The following is a 22,923-nucleotide window of genomic DNA, read 5'->3' on the forward strand; positions in this document are numbered from 1 at the left end:
AAGGGTACACAAGCTTTCACGATGACCTTGGCCCACTGACAAAGTTATAAAGCGCAGTAAACAGGCGATCAGGCTGCGGAGTGGACAAACATTCTCCCTGTTGGAGATGTTTGTGCTTTTAAATCGATCTTTGAAACAACTTGTAGGCTATAGGCTACTTTCAAAGTATGGCCTACAACTGATTCATCAGAGATGTAGTTTCATAAAATGTGGTTTTCATGTTAATCAATGGCTGTACTGTACATCATTAATATGATACAAATGCAGATACATTTTTTAAGACTCACCCCACATTACCAGGTCGGGCTTATTTTTGTTTTTATTATCCCTCTGTCTTTAAATCCCCGCTGTCACACTCATCCATCAAAAAGTCAGACGGAAATATAGTTTTGCAAAGCTGCAAAAGCCAAAAATAAACACGTAATCCTCTTTTTCAAGAAGAGAGAAAAGATTTGAAGATGTGTTGGAGTGCCGTAATTCATGTCATTTATTGACTGCCAAAACATTACAAGCCTGCTCAGCTATACCCTCGGGGGGTTTGTCTGCAACCTACAACAGACTCTCAACAGCAGAAGAAGAAAACACAGATCATGCTTTGCAAGACAAGTGTTCAAGGATTATCTTACACAAACAACCCAGCTTTCACACTTTGGCTGTACGGGGTCAACTGTAGAATTTTTGGGGGTTTTATTGTCCAGAATAGCTCTGAGACAACTTCGGCTTTAAAGCTTTAAAAATGTTTTCTTTCCACTCCATCAAATTCAACTCGTCTTATGATTGAACTGGATTATCAGGTGTTTTAGAAAGGTCTCTAAAAATGCTCCCTTCCACATTTCAGATAATGATCTTATAGATTTAAGTCTACTATATACGTTACAGATTGATGCAGCTTTAATTCTTCAAATGTTCTGTACTTTTCATTCTGCAAAACTTAGTTACAGAGTCATGTAAGATGGCCGTCATTGATTTATTTTAGAGCGTTGACATGTAGAGACGATTTAAGGGACAGGGGCTCAATTGGAAAAAAAAAAAGGGGCGCTCATTGCATACACAGTTTTCATCATTACTCCAATGTTGAGGTGGTTTCTGAAGAACTGCTTTGGAAGCCTGTCTGTTGCGGTTGTCATATTTGGAAAATGCTGCCTCGATCAAACTTTTGTTCAAAAACCTTCGGGTCACTTCCTGCATTTGGTAACCGTCAAGATTCTGTCGTTTGTAAATTTGATTGCGGACTGGTAAAAGTGTTCTGCCACTTGTTAAATTTGTCTCAGTGCTTGTAAAAGTGTTTCACATCTTGTAATTTTGCTTTGCACTTCCCAGCCACCGTAGTTGCAACTCCAACAACCACCCATGGTCACTGTCTAAAACGTAAGAACTTTGACGTTTTTAGCGATTTAAAGCGAGTCCCATGTGCTGTATGAGGGACACAACACTTGCAAGTGTATCTTAATATCTGTTGTTTTGTGCTTGTCAGGTGGTGTAAACATCTGTCATTTTGAAAAGATGGATATTTCTCAAGCTCCCGCTGCAGCTGCACACTGTGTTCAATGGTGGCCGCTACTTTCTGAAGCCTCCAAGCCTCAGTGCCAGTCACATGTGAGAAAGCTACAAATTGGTTACCGCATAAAAAATACAAATGAAATGTGCATCCTATACACAGAGTTTTATGTTATTTGAAGCCTATGTGGTACTTTATTTTTTTTAAATAACAATCCAAAATAAGGAGCTGGATTTAGTCAGTGGAGCATGCGAGGTGGATTGGAAAACCTGAACTATTCTACAGGGCTGCTGCACAATATGACAATAGAAAATCACTCAGTTTTGTTGTGCTTTCTCACCACCAGAGTGGGGCCAAAAATTGCACAGAGCCATCTGCATAACAAACACACACACCCAGCTGAGCCGCACCAGGTGGGGGAAAATCCAGTTTGGATGACAAAGATTCCGAACGAGCGGAAATGCATCTGTTGTTTTAATGATACTAGTTTACTTTTCCCTTTATAGTAGGAATTAGTTACTAACAAGAGGACAGGTGTTGACTAGCCTGGAGGGAAAAAGGCCGCCACTAATGCATCATTGAAGGTCTGTGTGAGCGTGTCTGCTCTTAAAGCTTTCAGAGAAATGCATGAAGAATGAGAGGCTGGATATTGTAGGCGGGGAGAAAATGAGATGAGACATTTGACACACAGGTAATCAGACTTTATTAATGCCTACAGTATTTCCCCCTGACTGGCCAAAGTCACTGCCTGCCTATGTGACCCACAGAGTGTAAATAACATCAGTCTATGATGTGAACGTCAACAGAGACAGAGACGATTTAGGCTACACCACAGGACATCTCTCAGGTCATCAATCCAGGATCACTTTATTTTCATGAATAAAAATAAAAAAATGATAGCTGCCTGAGGCTCAAGCCAAAAGCACCTGAATGCATCAGTGCACTGATATGAAAAATAATATGTGCAGGAGCTACTACGATATCTGCAGGGCTTACACTCTCTCTTGGAGGGAGACAAAAGAGCATCAAATGAATATAAATTGATCAGGATAGCCTTTCACCTTGGATTTTCCTCTGCTGCTGCTGCTGCAGAGCCTCTGATAGATACGTAACTCCTCCCACACAGCGACCATCGTGCTCCCTCTCCCGCCCACTGCTCTGCACGCTGCACCTGTGCTGCTCATGCGTCAGCTGATGATGGAAACTGAATGTGTCGTCCTTTTTCTTCGACTGCAGAACGAGTCGACTCACTGTGTAGTGCCGACAGCTTTTTCCTCGCGCGGACGCTCTTCGGACAACATCTGCACGCGAACTAACTTTTTGGTGATATTTCACGCACAAGGGGGGTTTCCCCATACTTGCAAAGAGCCGAGACATTTTACTGCTACCTATCCTTTTGTATTGTTTTTTTCCAACACAAAAACTTCCAACTTCCAAGAGGTACCATGCAACTTTATGCTGCTGTGATGTTCGTTTATGGAGTAACGGGTGAGTTCAGAAACTTCTCCTGTGGGAAAGCTCAATTTGTTGTATTTTAAATGCTGCCAAGAAAAAACATTTGTCAGTCAAATCTGCTCTCATTGCTTGATTAAAAAAAAAAAAAAAAAAAAAAAAAAAGACATCGCTCCTATAGCGAGGAGGCTATTGGAGCAATTTGAATTCAGCACCTATGACTTTGTGACGCGAAATATATATTTTTTGAAGGATGCACTATATCAGCAGGATTATTTTTGTACAGTATATTCCTTATATTTGAATTAATACAGACTGTGGGACTGGGAGCTCTATTAATGCTTAAACAGTAGTATTTATGCCACGCGATGCAATAACTCCCTCAATGTTGTGAAATTCTGTGGAAGTGGAAGAGATTGCAATTAGTTGGAGGAATCTCATTTCTAGTGTATAAAAATATGCTATTGACAGCCTCTGTGTGTGCCTCAGTTTTGGTCCTGTTTCATGTGAATGTGCAGCCGAGTGTAAATATGCGCGTGTGTTAATCATCCCCTGGATTTTGCATTTGTGTGTGTGTGTGTGTGTTTGTGTGTGTGTGTGTGTGTGTGTGTGTGTGAGAGAGGATGCTCAGATAAGATGGGAATCTTATTTCAGTGCAAGATTAATTGTGTTTTTGAAGCTCTTTTTTTAAAAAGTGATTGCATCTTATGAGCAGTTCAAACCCTCATTCCATCCCTCACTGAGTGAGCTGTTATCAGTCAGTGTCCAGCTGTTCTGCGCAGCATACTGTGTGGAGGGCAGTTGTTGAGGGATGTCCAGTTTAAAAGAGAAGCCTGGAGGACAAAGTGCTGTATTCACGCTGCCAATTTTGTGTTAACTAAAAATACCCAAATTATTTTCTGTGCCATAATGACTCACCAGGATATTGCTTTCAATATTCCACAATAATCCAGCGAGTGTATTTCTGTTCCTGCACAGATGGGCAGACGGATATAGATGATCTATTATTTTGTAAATGTCACATTTGTTTCCACAGTCTGCTCAGAATCTAAGATAAATTAGACATTACAATGAAACTACATTAAAGACATCTGGTACGTTCCCATTTAACCACTCAGCTAGCGAGTGCGATGTGTTTGGTTTTCAGGATGCTTTAACAGATGTGACAAACCTCCTGCTAGAATGGTTAATGGACTTGAGCTTGTACAGCGCTTTCTGATCTTCTGACTACTCAAAGTACTTTCACACCGCAGGTCACACCTACACATTTACACACTGATGACGGAGGCTGCTATGTAAACTCTCCATCATCATTATTAACTAATACATTCATACACATTCATATGCAGCTGATGACACAGTGGGAGCAACTTGGGGTTAAGTGTCTTGCACATCAGACATGTGGCTGCAGGAGCTGGGGATCAAACCCCTGACATCTGGTTGAGAGACGAGTGTGACAGGTGACCAGTGTGATCTTTTTGCACGTAATGAAGCTGCTTTGTTCTCTTTTCTCACAGATTGTTCTCATCCACTCTTTAGTTTATGCCATGATTGAATCAAATAACATGCAGAATTCAGAAAAAGGCAAAAACTGGCCAAAACTTGTGCACCATTTTCACATAATGTGCACATTTTCAGACCAAATCAAGCATTTGCATTTCAGCTGTTGCAGCAATGGATGTATGTATTTATCCAGAAAAGGGCAAAGTTTAAAATCCCCAGCAGAAACTCTGCAGAGAAGAAGTCATCAGAGATCGTAGCATGTTTGCAGCCTGGGGATCTGATGTTTACTTTGAACTTTTTCTGGGTTTAAATGCAAACTTTGCTCAAGCTGAAGACCGGTTTAGCTCGGTGCATCGAGGTTTTTCTCAATGTTTGGAGTTTGATTTTAACCGAGGCAGCCTTGATCAACACTTTAATACTGCATTGTGCGCCCGTTAAACTGATGCAGGCGCAGGGCAGGAAATTAATCTGTTGCTCTGTTTGCCTTCAAAGAAGCTAAAGAGAAGAAAAAAAAACTGGCCCTCACTGTGTGATTCAGTATGGAAAGGTGTCTCCTGCTGGAAGAACCAAACAATAAAGACTCTCTTTGTATGTTGTCACAATCAACAGATGATAGTCTTTTTCTTCAGCAGCTCACAGATCAATGAGTCAAAGATCTGTCGGACCTTGAAGTAGACGGCTGGCTAACCATATCTGTGGTTTTTGCGTTTTTGCCGGTTAGTCGGTCCTTATCAGCTTCTGTTTTCGGCTGAGTCTGCAATGAATCAGCGCTGGAGGCAGTCAGTGAGAGAGAGCTATCCGTGTGTCCGTCCAGCCTGCCAAATCAGTGTTCCCAATTAGTCTGCTCACTCTTATGTTTTCCCCTTCCTCTCTTAAAGCAAACCATGTAAGGCTGACAATGTGAGCAAACTTTAATTGTACAGATTGAACCTTTTAGGAGACCAACTTTTGTTTCCGATGTAAAGACAGACTTTTGAATATTCATGATGATATCCATTTAGGCAAAGAAGGTTTTCCAAGGAGGAGTACTTTAGGAGGAGTTCTTTAGATATTCTTGGAATATATATGCGGGTAAGAAGTCCATTTTTCCTCTCATGCAGGCTCAGAAATCATCAATTAGCTCGCTATAAGATGTTGGCAAAGACAGTTTACAGAATGAGTGGCGTTTAATTAGCTGTCTTTGATGGTTTGTTCAGTCTGTATAGAGGCGGGGCTGTGCTGGAAGGTACCAGATGTTTTCTGTTTTTTGTTTGTAGTCCATGCATGGTCCTTTAAATGTCAGCCAGCAATGACTGTATACAGGCCAAAACTGCTTTCCCCCCACATGCTTTCATCTGACAATGAGTTATTTTAAATGAATCTCCATCAACAGATATATATGCCTGCAAGTGAAGCTAATAATCTAATTTTAGACGTTTTGGTTTCCCAAGTTACTAGTCAGACTAAGAACACTTCAATGCACCAAAAAGGAAGTCTTGGCCAGAAGCCCCCTAAACGCTGGCTACAACTAAAGCCCCAAAAAGGTTTGTAGCTGCCAGAGATTATTTCCAATATCCAATGTGTTCCCAGATTGAATTTTAACCCAAAGTGCTACACTGGGTTTTTACTGATGCACTGTCTTTGATGCTGACCAAACCAGAGTTGATCAAACTGCCAACCCCGTGATCAACCGCTGATCCACAGCATCCGATTTTTCTTCTTCAACTCTTTATAGTGAAAGTAACGAGTTAGGAGTGGACGCCTTTGTGCCACTGTGAGACAACTCCCCTGCTGAGAAGATTCAACTGTGATTTGCAAGCATTTAGAGGAAACCAAAACAAAAAGGACTTTTTTTAAGAACAGCTGTGGTTCTGTTCATAACAGATCTGCAGTCTTAACTAGGGCTGGGAATCTATGGGTGTCTCATGATTCCATTTTGATTCTTGGGTTCACGATTCGATTGACTCGATATATTTTCCTTTTTAAATGATTCTGGATTCATGGATTCAAAGTCTATTTTTGATTTAGTCCATACTTCAGGATCTACTCCAGTCATCTGTGAGACCGGCTGAATTTCTTGCTGCTCCATTTGGTTTTCTACTGAGTTAAAGAGCTAGCATTAGCATTTAGCAGGGAGTGACTGATTAGCCAAAATATAAGATTTTTGGAAGCTATGAATCTATTTAAAATCTCAGAAGATAAGAATCTCGATTTTTACATAAATCCATTTTTTTCTCACCTCTAGTCTTAACTTCAGCATTTAAAGTCATGGTCACATTTGAGAGGATGTTGTACAGATTTTAAATTGAACATTGTCTATGTTTCAGCTGTTGGTTTTTGTAGTAGTTGAGTCACTCTTTATTAAAAGTGTCAACAGATTGCTCGAGTGTACGTAATCCCTGAACTTTCAGAGCTCTGACGACTGAATTCATTTTGTCCTTGGTTCTGAAGCAGGCATTGTAATCTCCACTCATTGGAGAGCTTCTTCCTCTGAGATAATTACATGTTTGCCAAAGGTTTAAACATCTCAAAGGAACACTGATTTATTTTGTGTTTGTAGGAAAACAATTCAAGCCTCTTTCCATCCAGTTTGGTGTCGTGGCTGTGACTCATCAGCCGCGGCAGGCGGGTATGTCACAGTCAAGTGCCGGCACTTACCTGTAACCTCATGATTGCAGATAAGGTGACATTTAGAGATCTGTAATTTTTGGGGGCAGCTGTGGCTCCGTGGTAGAGTTGCTCTTCTTTCATCCAGAAGGTCGGGGTTTTGATCCCCATCTCCTGCAATCACATGTCGAAGAGTCCTTGTACAAGACACTGAACCCCTCATTTCTTCTTCTGCTTCGTCAGCAGCGGATGAATGTGTATGAATGGGATTAGTTACTTCTGATGGTCTCTTTACATAACAGCCTCCGTCATCAGGGTGTGAATGTGTAGGTGTGACCTGTGGTGTAAAAGAGCTTTGAGTAGTAAGAAGACTAGAAAAGACATATACAAGCTCAAGTCCATTTATCATTTAATGTTTCACTTATTTTTGACATTATATAGCATGTACATTCAGTGGTCAAATGATCTTTATTCCTGGTTTTAAAAACATCCCAGCTGATCTAATTCTCTAGTTTAATGTGACCCTGTAGCTCAGACTGGGATGAGGGAGCAAAAATATGAAAAGCACTTTAACCAGACAGAGAATCAGAGGTCAGGCATACATGACAGTCCCTCCAGGAAGTTGCGATGTTGCGATCGCATCAATTAACGCAAATTCAACCAATCCCCGCAAAATTCTGGATGACCTTGCAAATTTGTCCAATCACCGCAACATTTCTGCAAACTTTACCACAAAACACACCAGGAGAATGACTGAAACGCGTGGACAACATACAAGACAAATCACAGTGACACAGGCTGTTGCATCCGGATCGATTGCAAGTGCTGAAAGAAGCAAGGCGAGTTAAATAAAGAAGCATGGATAGAGCTTGTCTGATTGCGAAACAAACGGTGTGTGTGTGCGCGCTCGTGCGTGTGTGTGCGTTCGTGTATTCATGAAAGTAGTTAGGAAGATAAAGTCGTAAAATGTTTAAAGTGGTTTAAAAGCTTAAGGCAACATATTAATTTGGATGTGTAATGAAATCAGATGAAGAGTGTGTGTGTGTGTGTGTGTGTGTGTGTGTGTGTGTGTGTGTGTGTGTGTGTGTGTGTGTGTGTGTGTGTGTGTGTGTGTGTGTGTGTGTGTGTGTGTGTGTGTGTGTGTGTGTGTGTGTGTGTGTGTGTGTGTGTGTGCGTGAAAGAGAGAGACACATCACTGAGTGAGGCAGAGGAATTTATAACTTCCCAAAGCTAATGGCTCTGCTCAGGTTAAAAATATAGGCATCACTCAATCACATCGAAGTGTGTGTAAGAAAATAGTTTAATAATAAAAAGCTAGATTTTTTTACATTAAAAAATCGCAACTAGTGTCGCAATTTTCGCTTGCTGCCGCAATTTAATAGCAAAAAAACGTCTAAAAACATCACAACTTGCATTGCAATTTTCTTGAAAAGCTGCCGCGAAATCAGTCATTTTAGGCCGCAACAATCCCCAAAAAAGTCTGTGAAATCCTGGAGGGACTGACATGATGGGTCTATGAGACCAAAGGTCAAAGCTCCTGGCAGGTTTAGGAGTCAGCACAGAACATTATGTTCCGTCCTTCAGTTGTACACGCCTAATATCTCAGATGTAATGATGTCTCAAATGGCAATGCAGCATGTTCCACTGAGTCCAACCTTTTCAGTGAAGATGAGGCAGCATACCAAGAATATAACCTTTGTTTATCACTGACTTTCACATGTTTGAATGTGAGGAAATCGGTGACTCCTAAGAGAAGGTATAGATCAAGGATGGATTGACTGTGATTGTCAGAGATCTGAATTTAATGCTTACACACTTTTCATAAGACCCATGCATGGATAGAAACCCCTTAATCAAACTGCTCTGATTGCGTCTTTGTTTATGTGTTGTTGTTGGTCTTCAAGCATGGCTGATCCTGTTGAGTGTTCATTATAAGGAGCCTGAGCAGCAGCACCCTGGATTTCATTAAGGGGCCCCAAGGAACAAGGGTCAGAATTACCTGAGGTGATTACTGTGTGCTGTTTGACATGATGACTCATCCACATGTATTTCAGGTAAATTTACATGCAGTGTGAAGATACGAGCATAATAAAGATCGCTAGCATTAGCATGCTAACACAACAATGCAGCGCAAGTTGTTTCGGTTTCATGCTGGTGCTCAAGGGCGACATCTGCTGGATGAAAAAAATCGCACATAAAGCCTTTAAGGTTTATTTTTTGGCTTTTTATGTCTTTATTGTAGAGATAGGACAGTGGATAGAGAGGGGCATGACATGCGGGAAAGGAGCCACAGGTCGGATTCAAACCCAGGTCTGCCCGCTTTGTGTACTACAGCCTCTGTACATGAGGTGCACCGACTAACCACTACGCTACCCGCACGCCAAGCTAATTTAGCAATTTAGTTATTTAAACCAGGCTGTAAACATGCTAAATTATTCTGTAAAACAGGCTTTTTGAATGGGTGTGTATGTGACTTCCTTTGCTTCTGCAGCCAGCCTCTAGTGGACACTCTAAGAACTGCAGGATTTTGCACTTCTGCAGCAGCTTCATTTTTCAGCACCGCAGGTTGCTGCTTGGTCACTCCCAATCTCTTTCCTCATGTCCTCTCTCACCTGCTGTGTACTACTGATAAAAATCCCCCCAACATGCTTCAATAGTTTTCATTCCTGGATATGAGTTATTTCCTTTTTAGAATCAGGAATCACTCCTGAACAACGAGGCACATCCCCTAAAGCCCCTAAAGCCTCCTCTCTCTCCGTGGTCTGATTTGTAGTTGCTGTAATCAGTTGGGACTGGAGGACTTGATTCTAATAGACGAGCAAGATGTGGATGTTTTTGCAGCCAGGTGGTTGCCTTAAAGTCTGTTGTTTTATTGGATTATATGTGTATGCATGCTCCGAATACAAAGATGCACCGTAAGAGTAATTATATCTTTATAAATATTAGGAGAAATGTGGTACTTTGATTAGGAAATGCTCTAACTCTAACTCCAGACAAATTGCATAACCGAAGGCCCAAACAGGTCAGAGATGTATTTTTGATTGGATTAAATCTTTACAGCAAAGTGCTTTAGGATACAGAGGTCATGCAGATATTAGATGTTTGAGCTCCTTTCAGAGTTTTAAGCTGGATGATGTTTTTTTTTATTAACTTAGAGTATTTGTTGCATCCAAATGATTTTAAATATGATTTGAGCGCCGCAGCGTTCCTCTTTTTTCACTCCCACACAGATCATTCCTCTTCACTTTTCTTCGGTAGCTTTCATTGACACACTTTGGTTTTCACAGCGATAATGCACAGGTAGCAGCCAATAGAAATAGAAGAAACAAAACAGAAAGAGATAAATGTTGTTTTGGTGGTGATGCTCTGCGACCTTGACTCGTGATAATCTATTCTTTCTTACCTTTGTATCTTTTCTCTTATGTTGTGTTTTATGGAAACCTTGTGCAATATGGGTAATGTGCATGCAATATATGTTGTTGTTGTGGTGGTGGCACTAGTATGTGCTTCTGTTTACAGGTGGATTGTGTCGGTTTCTATTGTTCCTATTTACTCTATTCTTCCATGTGTGGAAGCAGCTCACCGTTTGCAGCACTTTAAGTCCAAGTCAAGGCAAGCTGATTTCAGCAACAAGGAAGATTCAGAGTACTTAACAGAAGACTTTAAAAGCATCATGACAAAGAGAGGAAGAAACACTATTAAACTATCACTATTCAATTAAACATGAAAATATGTTTAGGAAAAAATATCCAGAAGAAATACAGAAAAATTATATTAAGCAGAAAAAATAAATTAAAATATAAAATATAGTTATATTGTGCTGACGTCCCCAGCTTCAGAGTCTCATCTTCCTGATGGACACAGGTGCCTGGGAATCCCCACCCCAAGGGTTCTGTGGTGAAATCCACCCACAGTCGTTACAGTTCATTACATCAATTTGTAATCATCCCACCACCACCACCATCCGCACCAGCTCAGGATCGCTCGCTGTGGGCAGCCCCTTCTCACATCTCTCCATTAGTGCATGTTCATAGGATCCTGTTTGTGCATGTGTGTGTGTGTGTGTTTCAGTGTGTGCAGCATGTCTCAACAACAGAGTGTAAAATTACAATTCCCTCCAAATCCCTCGCTGGATTAACAAAGTAAATCTTAATCTTATATACTGACATGATCAGTGTCATCGTTTAGTAAGCACTTAAAGGTAAACTCCTGCACAGTCTCACATGCAAACAAACTTTAATCTGCAACATTTCTGTTCTAAACCTTCATCAGTCATTTAGCATGAAGCCACACTGATAAGTGCACCATGTAGGACGAGAAGAAGCTCGGCTCTTTTCTTAATTGGGGGTTTCAGTGCAGGGGATGCCAGGCGTGGTCTGATGTGCTCTCTGCAGCTCGCTTGTGGATTGGCCCCGTCCGCTCTATTCTGAAGTTGAAGCGTGATAAGGCAGACTCCCTGTGGCAGATTAACAAGCAATTTAGAAGTCAATGCAGGATGAGAAGAGGGGTGGAATAATTTGATCTCCCAGCAGCTTGCATGGCATACGACGCCTGTTTTTTTTTTTCTTCTAGGCTGGACTGTTTGTTCTATGTCGGTGGATAATTAAGAGTCCAAAGTTTACAAAAACACGCCCATACAAGAATATTTGATAAAGAAAGTACATCCACTCAACATGGAGAGCTCCCTGGACTCAGAATAAGTTGTGTTTGGACCATGTCATACAAAAGCTCCTCAAGACTTTGACAAGGGCCCTCGATGTATCTCTGATGAAAGGTGAGAGGCATACATATTCACAGGGTATTCATGATGCTGGGATGTTCTTGCTTTGTTTGCAGCACTCAATATGACAGAGGAGAGGGGCTCCTGCCCACTTGGATATTTCCCGTGTGGCAACCTGACCGTGTGCCTCCCTCAGCTCCTGCACTGCAACGGCATCGATGACTGTGGGAACCAGGCGGACGAGGAGAACTGCGGTGAGTCATCGTTTCCACTCGAGCTGATGTTTATTTCACCTGCTGCTTTAAAAACTTGACCTCTGATCTGTTCTGCGGGCCACGCGGATATCAGTAGATGCCTACATAGAAAAAATCGAAGCTTTCCACTGGCCTAATCAAATCAGACGAATTAACTCAACCCTGCATTGCATGTACAGTATGTGCACACTGCATGCTATACACAATAGCTCCATAGAGATACTAAAGCAGGCTCCTTACTCAATAGGAACCTGAAGTACACACTGCACAGAAGAAGCTGCAATGCGAGGGACACCGTGATTACATTTAAAGGCCCCCTCAGGCGGTGGTAGTTCGTTGTTATGATACGAGAAGACCATTTTCGCTGTCGGTCACCACTCGTATTATAGGTCGTCTACTGATGGAGAATAATGTCTGATAAAACGTTGAAAAACGGCGCTGGCGTTGTCAGCTCTTGGTCTTTTAGTGGAAAAAGAAAACAAGAGGCGGAGGTGACAAATAAGGAGAAACCGCACTAATGAGTGAAAGCATGGAGACTACAGCGGCATGCTCAAGGGGCTTTACTGAACCTGAGAGGAGAGCTGGAGAGAAATGAAACCTCAGAACAGCCAATCAGAGAGAAAACAAAGTGCCGACCGGAAGCAACAGATCGACGACCGAAGGGCCAACAAGGACCGACGATCTCCTCGGTGTGTCAGGGCCTTAAAGGTCCCATATTCTGCTTTTTCTGGTTTTATATGCTCTTTAGTGTGTTTTCCAAGTGTCCTGTGCATGTTTAGGCACATCTATGTGCAAAAATTCAAAGTCTGCGGAAACGCGGCTTCTCCTACCTCCTCCTGTTAGCTGTAGCATTAGCTGCATGTAACGCTCGGTTCTAGCCCCCCTCGATAAAAATTGTCAGTGTGACGTCATTGTCAGTGTGAGATCACTGATCTAAGCCCAGCAGCTCATGTAGCACGGCCACAATATGCCGTAGCCTGCGGTAGCACAGTAGTGCTAAGGTGCTAATGTTTATGCTCCCCCCTCGGATGGAGTCAGTGGCTGCATTCCCAATATGATAAAAGAGTGACATTTCCGAGAACCGTGCTGAGCGACTGACCAATAACGACAGAGCCGACAGGCCGACCAATCAGATCAGCCTTGGCACACGTGGGGACTCTGAACGTGGGCACTTCAGAGCCTTAGAGAGAGAGTCAGAGACAGGGTATCAGCTTTGTGTCCAGAAAGTTCTGCAGGTTTATATAACCTCATAAAAGCTGGAAATTTATTCTAACTTTGTGACACCGTTTTATATTCACTCACAGAAAAAAGCAATTTGCAGTAGCCAGACAAATTAAGCAGCATGCCATCATCACATTAATATTAGTACACTGCTGGCTAACACGGAGTTATTAGAAACCCTCAGTCTGCAGTCAATGGTCCTCGTGTCCCAGTGTCTCAGTTCATTGGGACCCCTGAGTGGATCGCTGTGTGTTCATTATCTGATTATTTAATCCTGTAGCAGTCAGCAGGCTTCTGTAGTGTTGCCATGCAGAGGTGGACAATCAATCACATGGAGATATAACCTGTATCCTGCACCTGGTGAGAATAATCCCAGCACATGTAAACGTCTCTCTTTCATGTTTTCACACACAAACACAACTTTTCTGAAATGTTCAGGGTGGGCTGCATGCACGTGTGAACACAAACAGCCTAAGTCTATTCCCTGCCAGTCTCCTCAATGTCCGCTTGAAGCTGGGAAGTCAATGTGTGAACGCAGCAGGAAGTATTTAAGGACATTATTACTCACGAGGAAATGGGCTCGGGTGATATCGATCAACAGAAGCAATCATCGTGCACTGGTCTTTCTTTTCTTCTTGTTCGTTGGTACCAGGAACATGCTCAATTACATGAAGCAGGGAGATTAAGGCTGTCATTATTTTTGTTGGATTTTGCTGCTCATGCCATCTTGGATTCCTTCAGCCTTTTTTACATGTCATTGTTACGCGCCCGTCTAGGTGGGGGGGGGGGGGGGGGGGGGGGCAGGTTTGTAACATAAAACCCGAAACTAGTTATTACCCCGGTCCCCCAAACCAAAAGCAGAACTAATCTTGTGATTTAAACAAGGATTTATTTTAACACACAAATTCAAACACCTATCAAACAAAAGACAATCTCACAAGAAAAACACAATTTTCAGAGCTAACGAAAGACAAAAGAACAAAGCTTTAAAAACAACATCAGTTTGGAGGCCGAGGGACAACGAGCTGCTGCTGTCAGTTTAACACACGCTGCTCTTGCTGAGGATCCCAGCAGCCCGCAAAGAATTGCGACCAGACTCCCGACCAAAGGACGACGGCGTCCTTCCTCCAGCTGATCAGCTCCTCCAGCAAATCCCCGATCTCCACCTGCAGCGGCATCAAAGATCCTCACACTCGCACACACACAGAGGTCTCACTCTCACACACACCGCAAGGCAATAAACACAATACGGCCAGGGCCGTAACACCCCCATTCCTGAGTGACAAACATTTCCCCCAAAATGTTTGTCACTCAGGAAGGACAGTGGACACGAGACAGAGCGTCTGCAGTCATGTCTTACATCCTAAGACTTCTTTCCGCCCCTGACAGACAAGCAGCCACACTCACTAGACACTAGGCCGTAGTCAAGACGAACGGGCCAAAGCGACCTGAGGAAGAGAAATATGTTTACCGACGAGCTAATGCATCCGAGGATAATTTGCATGACGTTTTTGACGTAACATCTGGTGTTTCCATGGCAACGGTAAACATGTTGTCTCTGTCATGGCGGCCGCTACGACAAGGCACCAGGCGTCACATCAAATAAAATGACGGATTTCTCTGGCTTTGATAACTGTTTGAAATATTTTAGGTAAAAGCAACATTTTCTAAAATAAAGAAATTAATATCATTAAAAAGATTCCTCGTTCCTTTTGGTTCAAAGATGACGCTTTTCAGCTGAAGGTTGCGCTCTCAATTGACGTCCTTCATCCTTCCAAGTGTATGAAAGTTGACTTTTGATCGCTTCATTCACTTCTGCCTTCAGCCGTCAGTAGTTGTAAAAATCTTTCAAAGGACCAGAGAACGGACCTTGAGCAAGATGAACATTTTTTTCTTTAGAAATGAAAACGTATTAAATGTTTTGTGCTCTTGGAGGAATTTCACAACCTATCTCCAGAACTATTTTCATATCATTCTATATCGTCCTATATCATCATATCATGTCAGCAGAAACACTTTGCTTATCCTAACTCTGAGGGTCACTGATCCTCACAGGGCAACTCCGACTGTGGAACATTTTTCAAACATCCCTGAACAAGACACCAAGACCATAAATCCCTTTGAATGAGTGTGAGGTTTAAATGCATCAAACTCCTATTTCAAGGATAAAGGAAAGTACCACACACCTTGACAATAAGTCGTTGAATGGAATCTAAAAAGCTACTTTTTGGTTTCTGAATGAAGCAGCAGCTTTTGAAAATCCGGGAGAAGAGCGGGACTTGTGTTAAATAAAAAAAAAAACAAGCTGCCTCAGAGGTCTGAGAAGAACAAAACGCTTGTCCCAATTGAAAACTTTGTGAAAGAGTTTCGACAGAACAAGCACAAAAGCGGTGCGTAATCAGCCTGAATCCACATTTCATAGTGTGGATTTGATAGTGAAACAGTCTGATGGGGACTCCCCATTGTTCAGACTGATGATTATTCTGAAATCCCCCAGTTGACTGGAAACATTTCCCAACGGAAGGTGGGAAAATATCATGTGATACAGTATGTAAAAGATTAAAGTTGAGCTCGCTGAGATAACAATTTATTGTCGGTTTGCAGAAATGTGTCTTGCATTCTCCTCTGTCGCCCCCCGGTGGTGAAATTAACTTCCAAACTCCATGTGATCTGCAGAGTCCCTCTGCACCTTTAAGAAAAAGCTAAAGACCCAGCTCTTTCATGAATACCTACTAACTTAATGATGATGGTCTCCATATTATTGATGATGATGATGGTAATGACGATGGTTTTTGTTTGATAACGACGACTTATAAGATGGTTTCTATACTGATTAGAGCTCTCAAGAACTGCCCTCAATGTTGTGCTTTGCCTCTGGTCACTTCCTGTCAGCACCTGTGTGTCCAATCAGACTCAAAGCTGATCGTTTGCTCTTACTGACATTGTTCCTTTTTTTTCTAGATCCTTGCTTGTGTTGTTCTTACTCTCTGATGTACGTCGCTTTGGATAAAAGAGTCTGCTAAGGGAATTGTAGAATTGTAGAACTCCAAGCTCATAAAATCCCCACATCAAAATCACATCACACGTTAAAGACAGATCATAAAACAGAATATGTGTGGAATCACAGTGCATGAGCGGGAACATAAATAATGTAAGGAGCTGGTGTATGAAAATGTGAAAGGGCTTGTAAGGAAAGTTTTCTTTGCTGAGAGATGAGATTCAGGATGCACACACACACGAGGCTGGGATTTAATTCAGCTGAAGGAAGAACAGTCATAGTACAAGATCACTCTTCCACAATGTGCAGCAGGTCAGAGTAAGAGTGGGGGGTGGGGTGTGACCTGCGTCGGCTCTACTGTTTGTTCAGCGGTGATTTGGAGTGAGGAATTAAAGAGTGTTTGTACTTGTTCCTCTCAAAGTTTGGCACTCTAAAGCGTCTCCCAGAGGGCAGAAGCTGATACTCCTCATGTAGGACACTAGAGGACATGGTTAGGGAGGAAGTGCACGAGAAACACATCATGTCAAAGAGCAATGAGACGGATGTGTAATCTGTTTTAAAAGTTAGCGCTCTCCCCACCTCTTCAGCACCATGGACAGAGCCCACTGCTCATGAAACTACATGCAGAGTTTATTTTCAGAGCCCTGCTTTCATTTGATTCATATTTCAGTCTGATTGTGTTTTTTAATGATACGATTATTTTTGCAGAAGTTGAAAAAAAAGGGCTCTCATCAATTTAGACATTAAAAAAAATCAGAAAACGAGAGTCTCGGAAAACAGAAGACACAAGAAAACAAGTTCTTTGAAAAACATTTTAAAGGAGTGTGTCGGCAATGTGGCGATTGTAGAATCTGTTGGGGCCCGAGGCAAACATCAGTTGGGGGGGCCCTCCAGCCACAACCATCACCATGAACATGTCTGATAGTGCGCCGACACTTACTCCTCTTCCACTTTTTTCCGCTCCTGTAGACGGATAATTCCTCTTTATTTTTCTTAGTTGACCTTCATCGATGAATTTTGTTTTTTCACAGCAATAATGTTGCAACGCTTAGCAGGGCAACGCGAGTCAGATGGGGCCCCCTTAAGGAGGTTTTTACCTGCTGTCAAAGAATGTGCACATTTTGTGGCCAGTGCTTTGGTTTAAGTTTGTCCGGCCCTCAGAGGCCCCCCCATCCACAACTAGTGTCTATACTTCTTAATCACACTGGTATCTGAGGGGTTTTTAGTTTCTGCAAATTCTTTAGTCTGGGTATTTGAATCGAATCAGGAGTTGGTAAAACAAAGAAGAAATGTTATTCTAACTTTCAGATGAAGTCGCAGACAATACGTTGACATTAATTCATATTTAGTGTTCTACTTCAGATAAAAATCCAATAAAATAATCTCAGTCATTCTTTCTCCAACAGGAGTTTGCAACTTAATCCCTCACATGTTTTATGTATTGTTTCCAAAGTCTCAGCACCGTGCTGCAGTACTCATCTATCTCTGATAAAAGGAGTGAATTCAATCATTGAAAACATCTTCTATGCAGTGCTGGATTCAGTTTTACCTTGACTCAATTTTCTTTTTAAAAAGCGGACGTTTATTCAGAGGTGGGCAAGAATAAGACGGCGCAGTAGTGCCTGTAAAAATGTGTTTTTATTTTTTCATCCCGGGCACCAAGGTGTCATCTCATCAGAAATCATCCAACAGAGAGGAAAGTTTGTGGAGTCTTTGTTTTGATGAATTCAGAGCTTGGCCCATCGAGAGCCTTCAGATTTCACTTTGACCTGAAGAGTAGATGAAAGATTTGTCAGTCAAATATCTGGAATGGGAAAAATTGACTCACTTGAGGAAACCTTCACCGATCATTGATAAAAGAAAGTCACAGTATAGTAATACAATTCAACGCAGTGAGGCCTTGAACATTTGCTCTTTGTGAAGCTTTGACTGATTTTTAAAAATGTATCAGCGTGGAACATTTTCTTTGTATAGCGGTAATTCCTAACGATTACAGCAATTAGCTAATTTTCCATGGATGCACGTGATGAATCTACCAGCTGGGACTTTCTGCGCGTGTATGTGAAGCAGAAGTGCAGCTTTAGGAACCAACCGAGGCTACTGAAGGGGGTCCAGATAAAAGTATAAATCCACAATAGTACTACATGGATGTTAATGCAAAGGAACATTGTGTAATATTCTGATCAGAGGGATCATGATCACCACATCTTTTTTTAAATATGGGCCTTAAAGCTCCTGTGAGGCATCTTTAGTTTGCAATGAAACAGACTGAAGTTAATACTGATGCCTCTTTGTGATCTACAAAAGCAAAAAAAGACCATCAAGAAGAAGACTGATTCTTTTTATTATTATTTGTAATGTGTGTTATCTCTAGACACTTTACAAAAAGAGCATATGGGATAATATGCAGGAAGGATTTCTCCTTTGTATTTCTCACGTTCCTGTTGTCCACACTTCTTTGCTGCTGAGGTGGAGGTCGGAGCAGGCCATGCATGAACGAGGACGGCGGTGGTTGTGGGCATGACACAGTCCGATGATGGAGGCTGGGCGTCATGGACGTCGGATTGTAGTAGTGCCAGATCACCTCGCTGACGGTGCAAAAAACGTGCAAACAGTGGTTTAATTTGATGTTTATGTATATTGTGTTTTATTTTGAAATTGGCTGGACAATTTGTGCGTTTCCTAGTCTGACTTCCTGTCCTGGTCGATCTATTCTGTCAAGCTTGACGCATGCTTGTAGCGGGCTCAGTTAAAAAAAAAAGATTGCAGCGTATCTGAAATGGAGAAAAACATAGCTTGCAGGCGGCAAGCTCCAGAAACAGGCCGCTACGCTCGCTGAGGAAACTGAAGCATTGACTAGAGTGGCAGTGAACGGCACCGTATTGATCACTGACGGATCTCGTTTTGTATGTAACGTTTTTCCTCAAGAATGTCCTTTTGGGGGAAAAAAATCTAACCAGATTTGAATTCGATAGAAACCCCTGCTGATCTGGCCTCTTTCAAAAAATCTCTCTTAACATCACAGATTGTTGAACAGCAGGGGGGCTGGAGTGCCATATTTTCATAAAACGGAGTGGGAGTCTGTGTGTGTTTTTTTAGCTTTGATGCAGAATATGAAGATAATAAAGTAGAGGATGGGGGAGTAAAACTCTCACATTGGTTTTAATGAGTTCAGAGGAATCACTTCATGAAACATGAAAACATCTGAGTCATCGCTGCGTCTTGATCAATGCTAATGGTAACCTCTCTGTTCAGGAGACACAGCCGCTCTGTGTTTATGGTGTGACCGTGGTAATCAAAGCAGCGCTGTCCCAATAAAGTAGAAAGATGAATGTCACCAGACAAAACAAGGCAGTCTTCAAAAACAAATTTTTTTGATATGTCTGGCTGAAAACTGTCCGAGTCATCAGTATGCAGTGCATTCTCTAAATGTGATGTGTTTCTCCTGAACACTGGTGATTATCAAAAGACACCGTCTGTGAGGCTCTTCCTGTTACGGTTTGTGTTTAGACCCAAAACCAGACACGGCAGCAGAAGGGTTTGAGGTTTTATTGTAGGGCTTGGTAAAGGTGGATGGCTGACTGGCTGGCTGGTAGTGACGGCGTGGAGGAGACTTATGGAGTTAGCTGGTTTCGTAGGCAGGCAGGTAATTGGTTGAGTTGTCTGAGAGGAGAGCAGACTGGAGGAGATGACACCGGTGAAAATCTGGACAACAAGAGAGAAAATCTGTTAGGACTCACTGGAATAAACTCTGACAAATGTTAAGAGCAGCCGATCATAGCTACCACTTCAGTAGACTCAATAATCTGGCAATGAGTCGAGTTGAACCCAGGGTCTTAACCTGAGGCAGATGAGCAGATGAGTTGCCGGTGTGAGTAATCACCAGGGCCGTATCCGAATTGCCAAGTACATACTCAATCTGTCAGTAGGCAGTACGTACTATCCGTGCTGCATACAGTTAGTACCTACTATTTAGTATGCACACACAGTAGACAGATATTTGTGCCTACTTCGTCTGATTCATTCAGTATGGAAGTGACGTCATTTACGTTTTCCAGAACCAGCTGCATCCACCTGTTGTTTTTTTTTACATTTTTTTTAGCTTTATTCAAGAAGAGTAATGCGCATATACAGTCAGGTATAATATACCAATATAAAATAAACCAATAAAGACACATTTAAATAGTGAAATCATTATTTAAATAGAGGGGGAAAGGTTTTATAATAATGTATACATTTGTTATATTTTCTGTTGTTAATTTAAAGTAGTGATTTCAGTCGGGACTTTAACTCTACATTAAAAATTGATTCAATTAATCCACGCTTCCACTCCCATCATTTGTCTGCCTCTACTACACCAGATCACCAGAACTCATCTCGTCTCATATACAACTGTATGTAAATTCTCGTGTGAATCCCATTCCTAAGAAAGAGATTTCTCATTAACACCTCGAGGAAGTTCGCTCTAATTTCATCCACAGGGACTCAAGGAAGATCTTTCTATAGGTTGGTGCTCAATTGTCACAGTCACAGTGTCTTGTGCGCCGCCCGCCCACTCCCCACATGAATGACAGAACTTCAGGGAAAATTAGTTTTAAATAAAGGCTATACACACTAAAGGGGCCAACCAGTGTGGGATTTTTGAGGCTGATAACGATATCAATATTGAGGAGAGTAAAAAATCTGATACAGATATATATTGGCCGATATCTTTCTTAGATCTATGTTAGATGTAGATATATATTATATATTGCGTTTGTTTTCATGTTGCAGTATCACTTTTAATTGCTTCCTCTGTAAAAGCTGCTTGTTAGCTGTCACACACTGAAGTTGTGATCCTGAACATCTGCAGCTGATGTTTGAGATAAAGTCTAAAAATACAGGTTCAAACTGAATCCAAAGAACATAATTGAGCACGCCAGTCACTAAAGGCAAATTTATTTTGGAGCATAAATGTCCCTTAAGTACATTTTTTTATGGCTCCAACTGGAAAGTAACTGAGCATGTATCTGCATCACCGCTTGACACTCTGGAGAGTGATGATGCTTGTTGTAATCCATATAGCGCCCTCTGCTGGTGACAGATAACTGCTAGTGTAATACAGTGAAACTCAAATAAAATGCTATTTGACTGGGGAATAAATCTTGTAAAATCGGCGCATATCTGCGATAAAATGAGCCGATAGAGATAATCACTGGATATGCTAATATCGGCCGATATTATCGGATGGACGATTAATCGGTCACATGTACAGTTTTAAAAATAAAAAGCAAATATTATGTAGTTATCGAGTAAAAGGTAAAATCAGCAATATAAACATCGTTATAAAACGTTCTACTGTGCATGTTCTTGAGTTACTGATTGGCGACGTGTTTCCTTTATTCTGTTGCACATTTGCTCTTCTTTGATACAAGAGATTGGAGCTTCACAGGGCGGTGAAAAAATGTGCTCATGAAGGCATTACACATCCATCCAAACAACGCAACAGAGAGATACGTCCCACAAACTGATGTTAACAGACACTACACTTAATGAGGCAGGACATTTATTCAAATGACTGATTGATTGATGCTGGATGCCGGAGCACGGCGCATCAAGTTACCACAGAGCAGATCGAGAGAGACAGGAAGTCAGACACCGAAACAAGATTATAAAATTGAGTCCATTTTGACTTTTGTGATGATCTGCTGGTTTGGTAACCTCCGCATCGTTAACAAAAACAGGCTGGGAAATATTGTTAAACTTTGCCGAAAGATAGTTGGTGTTGACTTGAATGATCTCGGCCATGTTTTTCAAGTAAGAGCCACTCAAAAGGCAAAGGCCATCTTGGAAGACCCTCAGCACCCCCCCCTGCATGCAGAGTTTAGACTTCTGCCAACAGGGCGGAGGTTCACTTATGTAAGGAGGTCGAAATCAAACAGATACCTGAGGTCGTTTGTTCCATCAGCTGCTGGGTTTTTAAATAAGCTTTGTCTCTTAACTCAATCACGCCCATCATGGTGATATCCATGGTAGTTATGTTTTATGTATGTATTTATGGATGTATTGACTACCTCTGTTGCAAACCAAATTGCCCCTCGGGACAATAAAGATTTTCCAAAAAACATCCAGTTGTTTTTTCAGAATAAAACACTCTGTTTTGACGGTAGGGAATAACGACCTTATGTGTGTTTGTGGTGGTGTTTATACGGGTTTTTATACCAAATATATTATATTATCTATCTCAGGAACTCCTTTGTCTCGGGACTCCAGCTGCGTTCTGACATATGAGGGAGCATGGAGCCGCACCTGAGCGAGGCTCCCACGCAATGCCCACCTATCTGATGAAAGTGTTAGAAATCATCCCCCTGCAGATTGTCATTCACAGATTAGAAGAACCTTCTGACATCTTTCTGTTTTTTCACACTTCATGCTTGAAGTTGTTTCTCTTTAAGAAGCTTGTTAGCAGGTGAGGCGAGGTGCAAAAAGTTCCCACTGGTTAACTTATCACTTCTTCCCATTGAAGCTTTGATTAAACTATGGCAGCACTCTGTTCTGTGTTGTTGGCAGATGATTGGTGTGATCCGTCACAGGATTGGACCCGCCGTCTTCCTTTGTTGCTATTCAGAGACTGAATGATGATTTTGATTGATTGAGGGTCTCCACATTTTGAGTGTCTTTGAGTGTGGAGTGAGAGTGCATTGATTAACCC

The 22,923-nt window shown here is 41.8% G+C and overlaps 1 protein-coding gene and 1 long non-coding RNA gene across 3 annotated transcripts in view; one reads left to right on the forward strand and one right to left on the reverse strand.

Annotated features, from left to right (window-relative positions):
• Positions 1-2,699: 2,699 nt before the first annotated feature.
• The window catches only part of rxfp1 (relaxin family peptide receptor 1), a 77,292-nt gene continuing 57,068 nt past the window's right edge, over positions 2,700-22,923 (forward strand). The window contains exons 1-2 of one of the 2 annotated variants that reach the window (XM_061047597.1): positions 2,700-2,986; positions 11,876-12,013. In XM_061047597.1, the coding sequence (XP_060903580.1) occupies positions 2,944-2,986; positions 11,876-12,013 (181 nt within the window). In that variant the 5' untranslated portion in view covers positions 2,700-2,943. The remainder of the gene's footprint in view (positions 2,987-11,875; positions 12,014-22,923) is intronic. The other variant, XM_061047596.1, reaches the window with a different exon arrangement.
• LOC132981656 (uncharacterized) lies at positions 19,766-20,119 on the reverse strand. The gene is made up of 2 exons (XR_009674635.1): positions 20,018-20,119; positions 19,766-19,937 (listed from the first exon to the last, which is right to left on the reverse strand). It is a non-coding gene; the product is annotated as an uncharacterized LOC132981656 (long non-coding RNA).

Source organism: Labrus mixtus, chromosome 10, assembly GCF_963584025.1.
Source record: "Labrus mixtus chromosome 10, fLabMix1.1, whole genome shotgun sequence".
In the NCBI taxonomy this organism is placed as follows: domain Eukaryota; kingdom Metazoa; phylum Chordata; class Actinopteri; order Labriformes; family Labridae; genus Labrus; species Labrus mixtus.